The following is a 16,062-nucleotide window of genomic DNA, read 5'->3' as shown; positions in this document are numbered from 1 at the left end:
ACTTTCTTTCATAAAACTCAGTTAGTCCCTTTTCCAATGTTGATCAACTTTTGTTTATGTTCTGTTGTTAAATTAAATCAACAAAGATCCAATCATAGCTTGTCAAACATATAGACGTTGGAATTCATCATATATTTACAATTTGTCTAGCTTCAAACAAAATAACTTCCCAATATTTGATAAAAAATTTTACTTCCAAATAGTTCACATTTTAATATACGAATAAATAAGAACAATTAACTAATATAGAGTACATATTATGTGAACATTTATAATCGATATTGTAATTTTAAAAAGAAAAAGACAATCCGTTAATATCTCCATAACTTTGTGAAATCTACTGTATTAATTATGGTAGATCTAAGAAGTAACTCAGAGAAAAAGCATTTATAATGATTAGTAATTTTTTTGGGTTGTTGAGAACTTTTGTTGTGATGTTTCAGTGAACAAACTCATGATTATGGTTTTTCTGTTGTTTGAGTAAAACTAGACGCAACGAACAAACCACACATGCACATGTTATATCACCAACACAAAGAACCAAGTACGAGAATTACTGACTACTACTTCCACATTAACAGTAGTTTTTTAAATTTATTTTTACTTCTTTTCATTTATATTTACGTTTATAGCTCATGATCAAATTCGTACGGGCTGATCAATGTAGAAGAAGAAGAACAAAAATAGAACCTAAAGATCTGTTCTGTTGTTCTGCTTTCTGTTTCTTCAGGCTCTCCCTCTTCTTGTTGCTCTTCCAAATAAATCTTTAGAATCTGATATATTGTTTCAAACGAATGTTGCGTTTGCGTTTACTATTTAACATATTGTATCTATAGTTAAAATTTAAGATTGCGATACTATTTTTCATGTTTGATAAAAACATTTAAATATTGTACATTTTCTATAAAATAAAGTCTTAGCATGAAAACATACACAAGCAAAGTATAAAAATTGGACTCTTAATTAGTTAATTCCAATATTCCATAAAACTTTTGAAAAATAAACAGGGGATTCTAAGTAATCAGATGATTGTTGTGAATATATATAAGGCCATTTTATTAATCAACGTTTCCAAAAAGAAAAGAAAAAAACAACAAAAGACAGAGAGATGGCCGTATGAAGGAATAATATGAACATGGTAAGAGAGACCTAAGAGGAGAGACATAACACAGAGGACTAGAGAGAGCTCCTTTTGTCTATCTCTCTGCTTTGTTTCCTGTTGTTGTCTCTCCGCCCAAAAAATATCCTTTTTATGTTCCTGAGTTCATGAAAGTTTGATGAAAAGAAGAAGAGAGAAAGAGAGAATAAGAGAGATAAATAATCTATGAAGATTAGAGAGAGATTCTCTTCTCTCCTTTGAGATTTGTCTCTTTAACTTGAAGTTTTAGCCTCAATGCTAGCTGAGTCACCTTTATTGGTCTCAGCAGGCTCGGGATGGCTCACACCGCTGGTCATAGAAGAAGAAGAAGAGACTCCAGCAGCCACAGTTTCTGAGCCACTTGTTGCTGTGGTTATAGGTTCAATAGAGCTGGAAGAGAGAAGCTCAGTGCGTTGGTCAGATGAGGATGATGATGATGATGGAGCTAATGTGCCGAGCGAGGAGGACCCGAGAGGGTAAGGTGCGACGGGCATGTCCGTGAGCGAAGAAGGGGATGGGCTGTAGCTTAGTGAAGAAGAGCCCAAGGAGTGGTCGAATTTGCAGGCAGGCCCAAACTTGCAAATACCGTGTTGCGCAAAGTGAGTGCATGGCACTGCGCCCTGCAAAAGTTATTATTTATTATTAGCTTTCTCTTTGTTATTAGATGCATAATTGTATAGAAAGAAGAATGAAACTTCAAAAAAACTTTGTCTGAAATAATGAGAAATCTACCACGGAGTTGTTTCTGTGGCGCAACAAATGAGGGTAAATGAGGGTGAGAAAAAAAAAAAACAGAGCTTCATAATCACATCAAGAAACAGAGTTTTCCATTTGAACTTCTCATTAGTCATTACTAAAACTCTACTCTTGATCATGAGAATTTTATGATTAATGGCGTATAAGCTAATATATGAGACTTACGGGACGAAGTGGGAGGCCAATGTGGCTGAGGGTACTTGCCTCGGGCGATGCTGCTTCCATAGGATGATGGAATCTGCATGAGGATCCGAATTTACAATCTCCGGTTCTCATAAAGTATTGACATTCGGGTTGTTCAGGTCGCTGAGGAAAAGTTTGTTCCTTATTTGTAACACCGGTAGAAGATGGACCGGATTGATAGGCAGGCGCTGAAGGAGATAACGGCGTAATTCCATAAACAGAGCTGGTTCCAATTGACGGTTGAGTCCCAGGAGAAGGTATGGCACTTACAGAAGCCTAAATAATTGGGATGAGGTTTACTAAGACAAGAGAAAGAAAAGTTAATAAGGTTTCTTTCAAGCATTACCTGGTAAGGGTTCCAGCCCGAGTATGGAACCATACCGGGAGGAATAACCATTTGACCGTAACCATAAGGGCTTTGAACATAGGAGCCAGGTAAAATCTGAGGTCTAGCTAGAACTACTCCGTATTGCTGCGATGAAGGAACGGATTGAGACTGAAGCGATGGATACATAGTTGGACCAGCAGATAACTGTTGTTGCTGCTGCGATGCAGCTTGCACACCAGGAGGGACGGGATGGTGATATCGACAGGTGGAACCGAATTTACACTGACCGGTTCTCATGAAATAGGAGCATTCTTTCTCCCCCTGCAAAATCCAATTTATAGGGAAACTTTTGAGAGATCATTCATTACAACAATACACAACAGGGAACCAGAAAAAGTCTGATGAAATCGAGAACACGGAGAGATTGAACAAACCGGGCGTAATGGAAATCCCATGTAATTTAGTGAGACAGGAGTAACAGAATCTCCTCCTCCTCCTCCTTGTCTAGGATGGTGATACTTACAAGAAGCACCAAATTTACATGTTCCTGTCCGCATAAAATGCTGTGCCAAGAAAGCATCAAAATGAGAAAAGACTACACTGAATCACAGTGTCTTAAACACAGAACAAAGAAGATGAATTGTCTTGTGCATTGCTTAACTTAGGAACCAATAAATCGATGAATCAAATACCTGACACACAGGCTGTCCCATTCTCTCAGGGAACTCTCCAGCTTCTGTTCTGAGACTTCCCAAGACCTAAAAAAACGAAACTAACAACATCCAATGAGAGCTTCCAAACAAATTAAAATAATCCAAGATTCTGTTTCAGTGATAACAGATCGTAGATTCAATAATGCATCTGATAATCTAAATCATCGCATTATCATCATCAAAGACACCATCAAATCAAAACGTATAGGAAGCAGACAAAAAAGGCAGTCACTTTATCAAAAAGAAAAAAGAAAACCCAGAAAAACAGAGAGATGAGAGAGAGAGAGAGAGAGTTTATTACCGGAGCACGGTTTCGTGGGTGATTGAACCGACATCTAGACCCGTACCCGCAAACACCGGTTCGTAAAAAATAGATACAATCGGGTTCATCGGGTCGCTCCGGGAACGATTCACCTCCACCTCCAGCGCCTCGCAACCCTAACCGCCACATCGAAGCTACAAACACCGCATTTTTTTAAAAAAAACCAACACTTTCAGTTTCAGTTCTGACGAAAACGCTAATCGTAGATTTAAGCCCGTAAGATCAGACATTGAAAGAAGGAGAGAAATAAAATGTATGAAACCCATTATCAACGTTACCTTCAATACCAGTTTCGGTTCCTGGAGCGGACCATTCATGTGATGGATCCGACCGCGACTCATCTTCTCCGGCGCCACCGTACCGCTCCATTTTTGTTTTACCCTAACCTTTAGTCGGAGCGGCGAAACAGAACCCACCAATGTCGAGCTCTCCGATCAAATGGGAGTGTCGGGAAGAAACTTTTTTTCTTCCTGAGATTGGAGAAAGGAAGAAAAAAAAAAAAAACCACAGATCGTGGTTGGTTCTGTCTCCACACCACTCTCAGTCGCTTGATCTCTTTCCTTAAAGCTGAAACTTTTTTTTTTTTTTCGGCTTCGATTTTTTTTGCGAAATTTCGAAAGGAGTATTTTTTTTTATTTTTTTTGAGGGATGGATTTTGGAAGAGGGATGGGGAAGTTTTGATCTTTCTTTATGCGTGCTCGCTTTTTTTGTGGGTGTTTTGCCGGTGGTGGTTAATATACGCGCCAAACATAGAATAAATGACTTCTTTCTTAATTTAATGCCTTTTATTTCTCTTTTTCCATCTATATTGATTTTCTCTGTTTCAATATTTTCTTAATCATGTTCATAAATCACTCATTTGATGATTAATTCAAAAAAATTAAATATTTTTTGGGTATATTTATCGTTCTAAATTTCATTTAGCTTAAACACGTTCTAATAAATTATTCTAGAAGAATTATTAAAGTAATTACGTATTTCGGTGATACAAGTAATCTGTAAAACTGTAACGGCTATATTCCGTCTTTTCGTTTAACGGTTGGTTTTTGAATTACATATGTTTTCAAACTGACGATCATATTCATCGATTCCGTCACTTTACATGATTAACAAGCAAATACTAAAAGAGATGGAAACTATTTTTTTGGGTATATTAATCGTTTTAAACCTAATTTTGCTTACACCTGTTTAACTAATAAATTATTCTAGAATAATTATTAAAAGTAACATCGTATTTCGGTGATATAAGTAATCTGTAAAGTTGTAACGGTTATTATCTGTCTTTTCGTTTAACGGTTGATTCTTGAATGACATATGTCTTCGAAATGACGATCATATTCATTGATTCCGTTACTTTTACATGATTAAGTTATATATGCATTGTTCCAAGTTTTTCATTAATTCAAATAGTTTTTTTTGTTTTATTTCAGCGTTCAATTCTATTTTTCTATACGAGTATACGAGATCATGATGTTATCAATTGGAACTAATGATCTACAATATTTTTATGTTTGTTCCTAAATTTATTTGATGCACAATATTAGATAGCTTAACTATTTAGTCAAAAAAAAAAACCTATTTAGTCATGATATACAATTTCATCATATGATCTAAATATTCTAAAAAAGAAATTTTTTTTTATTAACAATCACTGTTCATTTATGTGTGTACTTTTAGGGCTTCATTTGAACCTCAACTACTAGTATTTTCGTTCTTTGGAGTTTATTGTAATTTCTTACCACAGTTATGACTTATTTATGGAATTCTGAAAAATCTACCAATCACCATAGGTGTTCACAACAAGAATAACTGCGTAAGGAACATAAATATGCAATCAGAAAACCAAAAGAGAGACAAGATATAAACTTATGTCTTCTAAAAGAGAGAAGGAAAATTTGTTTTCTCTAATTCTATCACTTTTTAATCGTTTTATTTGAAGTTCAAAAATTTAGAGAAACAAATGAAAGTAAAAGTATTATACACAGATGAAAACTAATATTAAATTGCTATCTTTAATTATATATTTTAATCTTTTATAACTACATTTTACTTTTTACTGGAAGACCAAAAATATACAAGTCTAAAGCATCTATGGGAGCATTAAAATTGTCACTGCTCACAAACTAACCATTTGAAAACTCGTCCGTGGAGAAACACACAAAATATACAAATAATTGTTTAGATCTTAAGAAAAAAAAGGTCAAAGTGAGTAAAAAATAATAATAATAAGAATAAATTTAATAAGTCAAAGAAAACAAATTGTGTCGGCTCAAGTTGCAAATATAGCAATATGCCAATTTCTTTGTCAAAATTAATTCATGTGTTATTATTAATTGATGTTAACATTTTCAGTTTACTCAACTAACCATTCCATCTGCTAATTATTTTTTAATCTTATCTGAAAACGGAAAAAAAAAAAGTGTTTAGTCGCTACTCGCTACTACACTGGTCGGAACATGATGGTTAGATCTTTGTGCTAATTAATGTTGACCTCGACTCATCTGAGTATAGTATATTGTTAGGTTTGATATATTATAATTATCTACGCCTAAGCTTTTTGTGACTAGTTGTGTTTGTTGAGCCTGTCTATACGTAAGATAGGATATAATTTAGTTCTTGACAATCTGTTTCATTTTTTATTTAACATGTGAAGTTGTGAACGTTCCAAACAAGGCAGAAAATGCTATATCTATACGAACAAAGGAAAAAACATATCTACATGCATGCAAAAACTGTTAGAAATTAAAATATTATCGATAAAATAAAATAAACGAAGGGACAATAAAAAAACGTTACCTTTCGACATATACTATGTTTTGAAAAATCGGAGAGTGTGATGATGGTCTTAACCACATTGTTTGGTTTTGAACTAAATGAAAATAAGGAAACTAATTCTGTTTTATTAAACATCATCTTTGAATTGTTTATAGTTTGTCTTGATTTGGACTTAAGCTTAAATATACTAGTTTAGATAGCAAACAATCAAAATACAAAGGAACACAATATAGACTTTAAGGCAAATAAGAAAACTTGATTTGTTTTGCAACAAATAAAGAAGTTCCACGTGTTGAGAAGGAGTAGATATAAATACGGAAAGTATTTTTCTTGCACGCTCACGCAAAGAGTGTGAATCGCACTCAACACCAAACGTTTAAGAGTCACTTCACACTAGAAACCATATTGTATACTACGGATTGTAAATTTAATGCTTTGGATGATTGATTACAAAGGTCATCATTAGTAGTACAAATTATTTTTGTCAAAACGGATATAACTTTGTGGGAGTTTTTTCCCACCCCCACGTTATATTTGTAGAGTTGGATTTTACATTTTTGGTATGTGGAGAAGTACTGTATAGGTCACAAACAATGAATTTTGTTGAGTATAAAACCAAAACAAATAAAAATATGTTTATGGTTAATGATTGAAGCGCGTGAATTTAAGCCGCATGGAGGATTGTGTTGGGGCAAAGTAAGTATTGACTTTAAGATCACTTAAAAAGGCGACACTGTATTTTGATCAATCCAACGGGTATAAAGGGCATTGGTCTGAATATCAGACGGCTGAGATTCTCTGTGTGCTAAACTGCTGGACAAAAGAATAAGAAAGATGTCTTCACATACTTGGCGACTTGGCTCAGTAGGTCAACTTTAGATTAAGAAAAAATATCAAAAAAAAAAAAAAACAAATCGAAAACAACAATTGATGTGATTATGTGAATAACCAAAATTCCAAATCATTATACTACGTATATTAATTAGTTCAATTCATAGTGCATTTATAAACATGGTTTCATGAGAGGCTTGGCAAATTATTTTTATGCTTTATTTATTTATTTATGGAAATGAATAAAAATAGAATTAGAAGGTTTGACTTGGAGAGGAGGTATTGGCCACATGTGAGCAGCTTTTAGAGATTTTGTGTTATTCACCCAAAGATCTTTTTAGACCATAACATTCGTATCCTCCTCATCTACCAAATGTCGGCGAGGTCATTTTTTGTTTTGTTAGTGTCTTTTTTTTGTTGACACTTCTTTTTTGTTGTTTGTTAAAGCTCGGACCATGACATCTTTAATTTGCGCCATAATATATTATATGCTCGAGTACTTGAACTATATTAGCAATCAAAGTAATCATGTTTTAAGTAAATTGTAATTGTGATTTTGTATACTAAACAATAGGATGAATAAAAAACACTTTATAGATTTTTTTCCTGTTGTGATTTAAACATTGCAGAACACACAATTTTTCCCTGACACACAAAATAAACGTGTTTTTGTACTGGCTGATCTGTGAATTGTAAATAGAGGCTTTAATTTGTGTAAAGCAAAATGGGAGAATTGCATTGTTTTCACAATTAAACAGTAAATTCTTTTTACGCTCAGCAACTTTAAAATCTCTAAAAAAACACACTTTTAAAAACGACGACAAAAAAAGAGATTCAAAACTCATCATGTAGACAAGAAATTAACGAATCTAAGAAAATCATAAAAAATTAGTAATTTACTGTTTCTGTTTGTTCTCTCCCTGAATTAAAATTATTGTGTTTACTCTTGTCCCTTTGACGTAGGGACACACACTTATACCCATGAGCTCTGTTAGATAAAATGTTCCTGCAATGAACTTATGCAGATCATTACTAATTGGAACTGGTCTCATAACTAACAACACAAGCATTTAATCTTTAACCAAAATACAAATTTCAGATCCATGAAGCTATTCGTTCTAAAACCACAATCAACTCCAGTCTCAGATTTAACCGAATAAAGCCGGAGAAATCTAACTGACATAAAGAAGAAAGATTATCATGCTAATCTTTAGCTAACCATCGGACTAACAGATTCTTTGGATCAGACAGATACCAGTGATTGAGTTTGTTCTTCTAAAGTCCTTGTTAAACCGTCTTCATCAAATATGTGACCACTAATGTATAGCCAGAAAAAGGAAACTAAAGCTTCAACTTCTTATTGGGTTTCTTTAACTTGGCATCTTCATCGACCGTGATCTGTTGCTTTCACAAAAGTTTTCCACACACAGATATGAGCAACGGAATCCAGAAAGTAACGTATAAAGACTTTATAAAAATCTGTGACGGGAAAACGAAAAGCAAGTAGAAAGATGAGATAAGGTAAAAGGGAGTGAGGGAGATAACCTTCTGCTTTTTGTTGTTCTTCTTCTTTTTCTCATCTTTTTTCTTCTTTGCGTTTTTCTTCTTTTTCTTTTTGTTAAGCTTAGTGTTCTCTATCTTATCGTCATCAGAAGATACCTAAAACATGATGACGAAGGCGTAAGAACTGGTCACCAGAACATATTCTACAAGTTTTATTCCCTGTCCAGATAGAATGAAAGAGAGTACAGAGAATTAGATACCTCGACGTCTTCGAATGAAGCAACGTGTTGGATTCTCCTTCCTGAACTCGAAGCCCCACCTGAGACCAGTAGAGTATCATACAGATTACGCCTTCACATTCATACCCCAAAGCTTAAGGAAAATATCATGAAACCATATATATTCCTCAATAACATAACGGATACAGAATTTTTTTTGTACATATGGATTGGCTCAGATAAAAGCAAGTCTCTCCATGTCAGTGTGGTATGTTGCTTTCACCGACCATATAGGAATAACATGATTATTCTAAACTTTGAAGTGAGCTAAACGTAGTCGACAATTACAATGAACTTATAGTGTGAAAAAGTTTCGGGCAAATAGTCACTATGTATTTACATTTAACGAATGCTACATATGCTTTCCAAACTCTCTTGAAGCTAATTTTAAACTTAGTAAACCCATGGAATGCATCAATGCACAATCTTCATTGGCAATGATGTAGTGAAATTCCAATGCCATATACATCTCCTGCACTATCATGATCTTTGAAAAAAGTTCTACGCGAACTTCTGGCCAAACTTATAAGGTCTCATGTTTGATGCTACTCATTGTTTCTACTGACGTATCCCACTTTTCATAGTTCTCCTCCACCATTAAAGCTGAAAGTTAACCGTTTGTTATAGGTTCTTCTGTATTCCTTAACTTGAACTGAGCAGCTACAATTTCAGAAGAACTTGTCCCTAGCTCTCAACCCTAGTGCCCAATCAAAATACTTGAAAATCCAGGATACGAACCAGGTGTGATTCACTCTTTATTCACTCTCTGAATCAATTACAGAAGACTAACTGAAACAAATAACCAAACCAAAATCCTAAATCACCGCAACTCATTCCTCTAGCTCCCCTTTAAACCTTCAGTTCTCAACTAACAGATAACGCAAAACTAAACTTCCTTGCACCATCCGTAGGCAAGTTACAATAGTCCTGCATTTGGACTTAACAAGCACACCTTATCAATGCCTCAACAAATTTAGCGTAGCACCTCAGCTCTCAGCTAATGCTGAGCTATCAACCCATGACTATAATTTGCAAACACGAAAAGCCTCATACCCACAAGAGATGTCACAGGACAATGCAATTGCCATCTTTCAAATGCCTAAGCCTCTCAAACAAACAAATCCCTTTTCATTCCTATTCCAAATTCCAAACCTTTAGGCCAAACATTTATCAAGGAATCGTGTATTATAAAGTACTCACTCGAAATAACAGTGTCTTTAGCGTTTTTGACGGCCAATTCGACAAGAGCTGGATCAATGGAAGCTAACCCATTAGGATCTTGCAGCTTCCTCTCTAGAAACTTGGCTAAAGCCGCCGCTTTGTTCGTCTTCAAGGGCCCACCTGGATGAGCCAATCTATATACATAACATCAGAATTTCAAATCGAGAAGAAGGAAACAAAAACCCTAAGGAGTGATGAAAAAAAGAACCTGGGAGGCTTAGAGCGAGAAGACGAAGGAAGAGAAGTAAGAGGAGCGAATTTGCTTCCTCTGAGAGCTCTCTTCTCATCTTCTGTCAGCTCGTCGTCAATGGATCCTCCTCCCATTGCAATTCCCGTCGGCAAATATTCTCCGTCACCGAAACTTTGACGGCCGTCTTGATTTTTTTTTTTTTTTTTTGAAATTTTCTCTGCGAGAAAAAAGTTTTAATTTTTAAATAGTAAAATACAAACAAAATAAAGCAGCATTAATAATGGGCTAACTGAAACGACGTCGTTCAGGAGAAAACACGGCGTTTCTTGGCCGTGCCTTTTGTTTTTCAGGTCGCCGAGGCTGATCGGATCCATTCGACGTCTCTCTCTTCCTCCAAGAAAGAAGGGATGAGAGGTGAAGCAAGTGACCTTTGCTTCGATTGCCTCGATCAACGTATCAACTCTGACTTCTCCGACCAGATCGTCTTCGCTTACGGTGTCTCCGATTCGCCGCTACCTTTTGGATCTTCCGCCGTCGTTAAGGTCTCTCTCTCACTAGTCATATTTTTGAATTGTAGATTTTAATGGTGGAAGTATTTGGAATTAGAGTTGCTTTGAATGGTGTTTGTGTAGGTTTCTGACTCTAGCGAGGAATTTTCTGCTTCTTCTTCTTGTGAATCCACTTCGTCTCAGTTCATTTTGGAGTATCTCCGGAAAGAAGAACATGGTTGCTTAGCTAACTACGTGTACGGTCTCGTTTATGTTCTCCTTGGGCTTGAATCTATCAATATTTATGGTTGAGCAGATTTTTCTTTTTTTTGCAGCGATAGATGTGTTGTTGGGAATCGAGAGGGTGGGAATTCAAACGATGCTGTTGAATCTGATGAGTATTTGGATTGTTCATCCAGTGGCTCTCAGGTTATTGAAGATGATGATGACACAGAGAACATTACTTGTGGAAGTGTTACTTGCAAGCATTCAGGTAGTTTTTCATGTTGGAGAACTATAGCTGCACTTTTACCAATTGCTCAGATTAGCAAATGTTCTGCATCTGAACTTCAAAAGCTTGCTTTTAGTTTCCTTTATGATTGTCCAGAAGATCAAATTTTAGCCTCTTTACATCGCCTGATTGATGGAAAGTCATCTGGACAAGCAACCCATAGTTTCCTTCGTCTTCTTGGGTTACCGTTGTCAGAGGAGAAAAGAAAGCTTCAATGTTTTAGGCATCCAAATCTATCACCGGTCTTAGGACTTCTGACATCATCTGATTGTTTGGTCTCAGTGCTCCCCAAAGCCCCGTATACATTGGAAAATATTCTTCACTACAGCCCCTGTGCTATAAAGTCAGAATGGCATAGGAATTTTATGATATATCAGCTATTGTCTGGGTTAGCTCACTTGCATGGGTTGAGGGTTTCGCATGGGAACATTTGTCCGTCAAGCATATTGTTGTCTGATTCATTATGGAGTTGGTTAAAGATCTATAGCAAGCCTGATTTAGGTTCTGGAGATGCCGATTCATCTGCTTCAAGAAGAAGGTGGTGTGTTGAGGATTGTTATTCGTATGGCCTTTATGCTGATCTCAAAATTTCTTCACATTTGGACTGGCAGACTCACTTTGATAATTGGTGGAGGGGAGAACTAAGCAATTTTGAGTATTTACTCGTCTTAAACAAACTAGCAGGTCGGAGGTGGGGGGACCACACATTTCATCCGGTGATGCCATGGGTCATAGATTTCAGCAAGAAACCTGAAAATGATAGTAACTCAGGATGGCGTGATTTAAGAAAAAGCAAATGGAGATTGGCAAAAGGAGATGAACAATTAGATTTCACTTATTCGACATTTGAATTTCCGCATCATGTTTCAGATGAATGTCTGTCTGAGCTGGCTGTTTGCAGCTACAAAGCAAGGAGACTGCCACTGAGTGTCCTGCGAAAGGCAGTTCGGTCGGTGTATGAACCTAATGAGTATCCCTCTGACATGCAAAGGCTCTATGATTGGACCCCTGACGAGTGCATCCCTGAGTTTTACTGCGATCCCCGCATCTTTTGCTCCCTTCATCCTAGTATGTCTGATTTGGCTGTACCTCCATGGGCAAACAGCCCCGAGGAGTTCATTAGGTTTCATCGAGATGCCCTGGAAAGCCCCCATGTTTCATCTCTAATACATCACTGGATTGATATTATTTTTGGTTACAAAATGTCAGGAGAGGCTGCTATTACTGCAAAGAATGTGATGTTGTCTTCATCAGAGCCCACAGTACCGAGGTCAGTTGGACGCCGTCAACTCTTTTTCCGGCCTCATCCGGTGCGCCTTGGTTTCTCCCGCGAGAAGGAACAAAGTAGAAATGAGCTAGAAATGCATACATTTCATGGCTTTGGTGTGGACAACAAGAGGTCCGTCATTCTCCAAGCTGATGATTATCTGGAAGAAACTGAAGAGGCATCTGCATTTTCTGATCATGCAGCACATCTAAGTCCAAAGTATCACCTTCATGAAAACCTGGTTGAGTCTCCTTTGCATGTATCTTACAGTGAAAACACTAAAAAAGTAAATACTAGTCTCCCTGGAACTTCAAAAAACAAAGGTTTATCATCAAGGATAAGTTTGAATTATCTTTTGGAGCATATGGAGGTGAGAGACGAAGCATCGACTGAACTTCAGGAGTTGTTACAATGGCGGCAAGATTTCTGCACAGGAAACTTTTCCAAGGACATTGCAGGGGATATTTTTTCTATTGGCTGTGTCCTGGCAGAACTTTATTTGATGAAGCCGCTATTCAACTCAGTGTCTTTGGCTAATTATTTAGAAGGTGGTGACTTACCTGAATTGATCAAGGAACTTCCTCCTCCTACTCAGGTACTTGTCGAAGCATGTATTGAACAAGATTGGAGAAGGTACTTTTTTCTCACTCTTTTTGGGTTAAACCCTGGTCTTCTTTGATACTTCATTGTGTTTATAACTGTGTGATAAAAAACGTGTAGTAACACGTTTACTGTTTTTTTTAGATGTATGAATGTCTAATTAGTGTTTTTTTAGATGTATGAATGTCTAATTACTCTCTCTTCCTTTCAAAACATGCAGGAGGCCCTCAGCAAAGAGTCTTTTGGACTCTCCGTATTTCTCAGCTACAGTGAGGTCAGCTCACTTGTTTGCTGCTCCACTTCACCTTTTGGCCAAAGGTCAAACACGCTTGTGTTATGCTGCAAGTTTTGCCAAACAGGGAGTCCTGAAAGCAATGGGAACATTTGTGGCAGAGATGTGTGCTGTGTACTGTTTGCCACTGGTCACAACACCTTTATCTGACGACGAGTGTGAATTGGCTTATGTAGTTCTCAAGGAATTCACAAAATCTTTGACACCAATGGCTGTGCAGAGACTTGTCTTGCCTTCTATCCAGAAGATCTTACTGGTACGCTTGGTTCCCGATGGAATTTGTAAATCTAAACTTCTGTGTGGTAATAGTATTAACATCTTGTTAAGCTCAATTAATGTCTTCTGACAGAGTATCATATGTTAGACCACAGGCTACTCGCATTTGAAAGTTTCTCTTCTTCAAGATTCGTTTGTGAGGGAATTATGGAATCAAATTGGAAAGAGAGTATATCTTGAAATGATTCATCCTTTAGTCATATCAAACTTGTATAATTCTCCGGACAAAATCTCGGCTTCTGCAGCCTCTGTGCTTTTGATTGGTTCGAGCGAAGAGCTTGGTGCCCCTGTTACAGTACACCAGGTCAACAAATGATTTCCTGTTCTGGTCCTGCACTCATTTATATATAAATTATATACCTTTCATCGAGCATGTTAAGTGATTCTAAAATTTCTTATTTGGATGCTGACTTGTCCTTTAATACAGACTATACTGCCTCTGATAAGTTACTTCGGAAAAGGAATATGTACTGATGGGATTGATGTGCTGGTTAGAATTGGTACACCCTATCTGTTGGTTCATGCAACTTAGCTTTACCTGGAAATTTCATATCAAGCTAAATAATTGTTGTATTGTTAACTTTTCAGGGAGACTGTTGGGCGTGAACTTCATTGTCAAACAGATGCTGCCATTACTTGAAAATGTTGTTTGCTTCTGTATTGATCTTTCTTCTATGAAAAAACCAGAGCCTGTTCATAGTTGGTGTTCTTTAGCGCTGACTGATTGCCTAATCACACTCGATGGTCTAGTTGCTCTTATATCAGACGAGTTGCTCATACATGAGCTGACAAAAGTATGTTTTAGAATTTTCTCTGTCTGTCTTTACTAGCTTTACGTTAAACCCTAAATTTTTTGTTCTGTTGTTGTGGTTTGTCTTATCATCACATAGGGTAGGTTGTGCCTACATGTAAGAGTTCTTATGCAGAAAAATCTGGAGTTGCGGGTCCTTCAGGTATTCTTGATTTTCTTTTTCTTTTTATTTACCAGTAACTTTGAGGGAAGGATAATGATGTATAATCAAGATGTACGACCTGTTTTAAGTTGTCATTGAGTGTCTCACTGTAAGTGGTGAAAAAAGATCGACTCGAAAAAAAAGAAGATTTATCTTAATCTTAAGGGCTCTGTTGTGAAATATGTTCTATTGGTATTTCCATTATTAGACATGCATCAATCCCTTATTTATAGGAGGATCCATCATGGCACACCTCCGTAATGCTCATTGCAAGCATGGAAAGCCTTTTTAACATTTGATTTTCTTTTTAAATGTTGCTTTCTCCAATTTTCCAGTTTGCTGCAACTTCCCTGATGTCAATTTGCCAGCGGATTGGACAAGAGATGACTGCATTGCATGTTCTTCCGCAGTTAAAGGAGCTTTTTGATGAGTTTGCTTTCTCTGAGAAAAGTGCAGATGCATCTGACTCTTTAAGCTGGAAGATCAGGACTGCCGAACAAAATTTCCATCCAGAATCTCCAATCAAAAACCGTATGGATCTTGTGTGCGTATTTCACCTGAATCATCAGTTTATAACTTTTTTGTATGATTCCGTTTATGTCCTAACGTTATAGGAATTACAGGTTGCTTCTCTATCCTTCTTTTGCGTCACTTCTTGGTATGGAGAAATTACGCCAGAATTGTCCAACCTGGCTACTCCTGGAGCAATATCTGCTAAAGCATCATAACTGGAAGGTATCCTGTCATATATAGAACTCTGGGTTTCTGTTTCTATAATATCTATTATCTAATATACAGAATTCCATAGAGCTATAGACATGTGTCACTGAATCTATTGTGATTCAGTGGGAATACACAGGTCGATCTTCTAGATACAGTATGGAAGCTAGGCCTGTGTTAAACAAGGGCCCTACATCTAAGCACACTCCTAAGATGTTGCTCAATGGATCTGGACGGTCGGTTCCCCAGTTGCAGGGGTTAAGAAATTCCAATCACTTAAAACCTCATATACATGTCCCAGTTGAAGGACAAGAAGCAGTCCTAAACCCTTTGGTGCATGAACCCTGGTCATGGTTTCCTAGTCCAGTAGCTTGTTGGGATGGGATTGACATTGGGCGTTTTGGAAACCCCAAAGATGAGCATCGATGGAAAATTAGAGCATCTGTTTTGTCTTCTGCGCGTGCCTATCACGGAGCTCTAAGATCTTTAGTGGTTTCTGAAGATGAGTGTACAGTTTTCGCTTCAGGAATTGATCCAGGGTTTAAGGGAAGTGTTCAGAAGTGGGAACTAGCAAGCTTAAGTTGTGTATCTAGTTATCATGCACATGAAGAGGTTGGTTCCTTGTATTATTATAGCTTTCTTACGATAAGCGCATAATTATTCTCTTTTCCATAAAATAGGAAGTATGCACCTAATTATTCTGTATCCATTACACTA

General features: G+C 36.8%; 3 protein-coding genes across 5 annotated transcripts; 1 reads left to right on the top strand and 2 right to left on the bottom strand.

Annotated features, from left to right (window-relative positions):
• Positions 1 to 1,011: 1,011 nt before the first annotated feature.
• On the bottom strand, positions 1,012 to 4,202 carry LOC9307891 (zinc finger CCCH domain-containing protein 58). 2 transcript variants are annotated; one of them, XM_021023107.1, is made up of 7 exons: positions 3,719 to 4,202; positions 3,420 to 3,574; positions 3,098 to 3,163; positions 2,840 to 2,968; positions 2,424 to 2,726; positions 2,060 to 2,353; positions 1,012 to 1,758 (listed from the first exon to the last, which is right to left on the bottom strand). In XM_021023107.1, exons 1-7 carry the CDS (start codon positions 3,807 to 3,809, stop codon positions 1,372 to 1,374), a joined length of 1,425 nt encoding a protein of 474 aa, XP_020878766.1. In that variant the 5' UTR covers positions 3,810 to 4,202; the 3' UTR covers positions 1,012 to 1,371. The 2 variants fall into 2 exon arrangements, with proteins under 2 accessions (XP_020878766.1, XP_020878767.1); XM_021023108.1 differs by having other exon boundaries at positions 2,099 to 2,353.
• A 3,877-nt stretch (positions 4,203 to 8,079) lies between these two features.
• LOC9309969 lies at positions 8,080 to 10,513 on the bottom strand. The gene is made up of 5 exons (XM_021023404.1): positions 10,257 to 10,513; positions 10,028 to 10,182; positions 8,810 to 8,868; positions 8,592 to 8,705; positions 8,080 to 8,444 (listed from the first exon to the last, which is right to left on the bottom strand). The coding sequence occupies exons 1-5, from the start codon at positions 10,370 to 10,372 to the stop codon at positions 8,388 to 8,390; spliced, it is 501 nt and encodes a 166-aa protein (XP_020879063.1). The 5' UTR covers positions 10,373 to 10,513; the 3' UTR covers positions 8,080 to 8,387.
• A 30-nt stretch (positions 10,514 to 10,543) lies between these two features.
• LOC9309968 (protein GFS12) lies at positions 10,544 to 16,041 on the top strand. 2 transcript variants are annotated; one of them, XM_021023403.1, is made up of 11 exons: positions 10,544 to 10,780; positions 10,871 to 10,983; positions 11,062 to 13,137; positions 13,325 to 13,652; positions 13,761 to 13,976; positions 14,100 to 14,172; positions 14,261 to 14,466; positions 14,563 to 14,625; positions 14,961 to 15,156; positions 15,249 to 15,360; positions 15,472 to 15,568. In XM_021023403.1, the coding sequence occupies exons 1-10, from the start codon at positions 10,646 to 10,648 to the stop codon at positions 15,341 to 15,343; spliced, it is 3,501 nt and encodes a 1,166-aa protein (XP_020879062.1). In that variant the 5' UTR covers positions 10,544 to 10,645; the 3' UTR covers positions 15,344 to 15,360; positions 15,472 to 15,568. The 2 variants fall into 2 exon arrangements, with proteins under 2 accessions (XP_020879062.1, XP_002873901.2); XM_002873855.2 differs by having other exon boundaries at positions 10,547 to 10,780; positions 14,961 to 15,169; positions 15,472 to 16,041.
• Positions 16,042 to 16,062: the final 21 nt, after the last annotated feature.

This window comes from Arabidopsis lyrata (assembly GCF_000004255.2).
Source record: "Arabidopsis lyrata subsp. lyrata unplaced genomic scaffold ARALYscaffold_6, whole genome shotgun sequence".
NCBI classification, from domain to species: domain Eukaryota; kingdom Viridiplantae; phylum Streptophyta; class Magnoliopsida; order Brassicales; family Brassicaceae; genus Arabidopsis; species Arabidopsis lyrata.
This window is presented reverse-complemented; position numbering and strand designations above follow the sequence as displayed.

Excerpts from the sequence above, each read along its gene's own strand:
- LOC9307891 (XM_021023107.1), bottom strand. The coding sequence starts at position 3,809 with ATGGAGCGGTACGGTGGCGCCGGAGAAGATGAGTCGCGGTCGGATCCA. Across the intron at positions 3,575-3,718 it reads AACCGAAACTGGTATTGAAG|CTTCGATGTGGCGGTTAGGG; the intron begins GTAACGTTGATA and ends CGGTGTTTGTAG. Across the intron at positions 3,164-3,419 it reads ACCCACGAAACCGTGCTCCG|GTCTTGGGAAGTCTCAGAAC; the intron begins GTAATAAACTCT and ends TCGTTTTTTTAG.
- LOC9309968 (XM_002873855.2), top strand. The coding sequence starts at position 10,646 with ATGAGAGGTGAAGCAAGTGACCTTTGCTTCGATTGCCTCGATCAACGT. Across the intron at positions 13,138-13,324 it reads ATTGAACAAGATTGGAGAAG|GAGGCCCTCAGCAAAGAGTC; the intron begins GTACTTTTTTCT and ends CAAAACATGCAG. Across the intron at positions 13,653-13,760 it reads CTATCCAGAAGATCTTACTG|ACCACAGGCTACTCGCATTT; the intron begins GTACGCTTGGTT and ends ATCATATGTTAG.
- LOC9309969 (XM_021023404.1), bottom strand. The coding sequence starts at position 10,372 with ATGGGAGGAGGATCCATTGACGACGAGCTGACAGAAGATGAGAAGAGA. Across the intron at positions 10,183-10,256 it reads TCTCGCTCTAAGCCTCCCAG|ATTGGCTCATCCAGGTGGGC; the intron begins GTTCTTTTTTTC and ends TTATGTATATAG. Across the intron at positions 8,445-8,591 it reads AGAACAACAAAAAGCAGAAG|ATCACGGTCGATGAAGATGC; the intron begins GTTATCTCCCTC and ends TGAAAGCAACAG.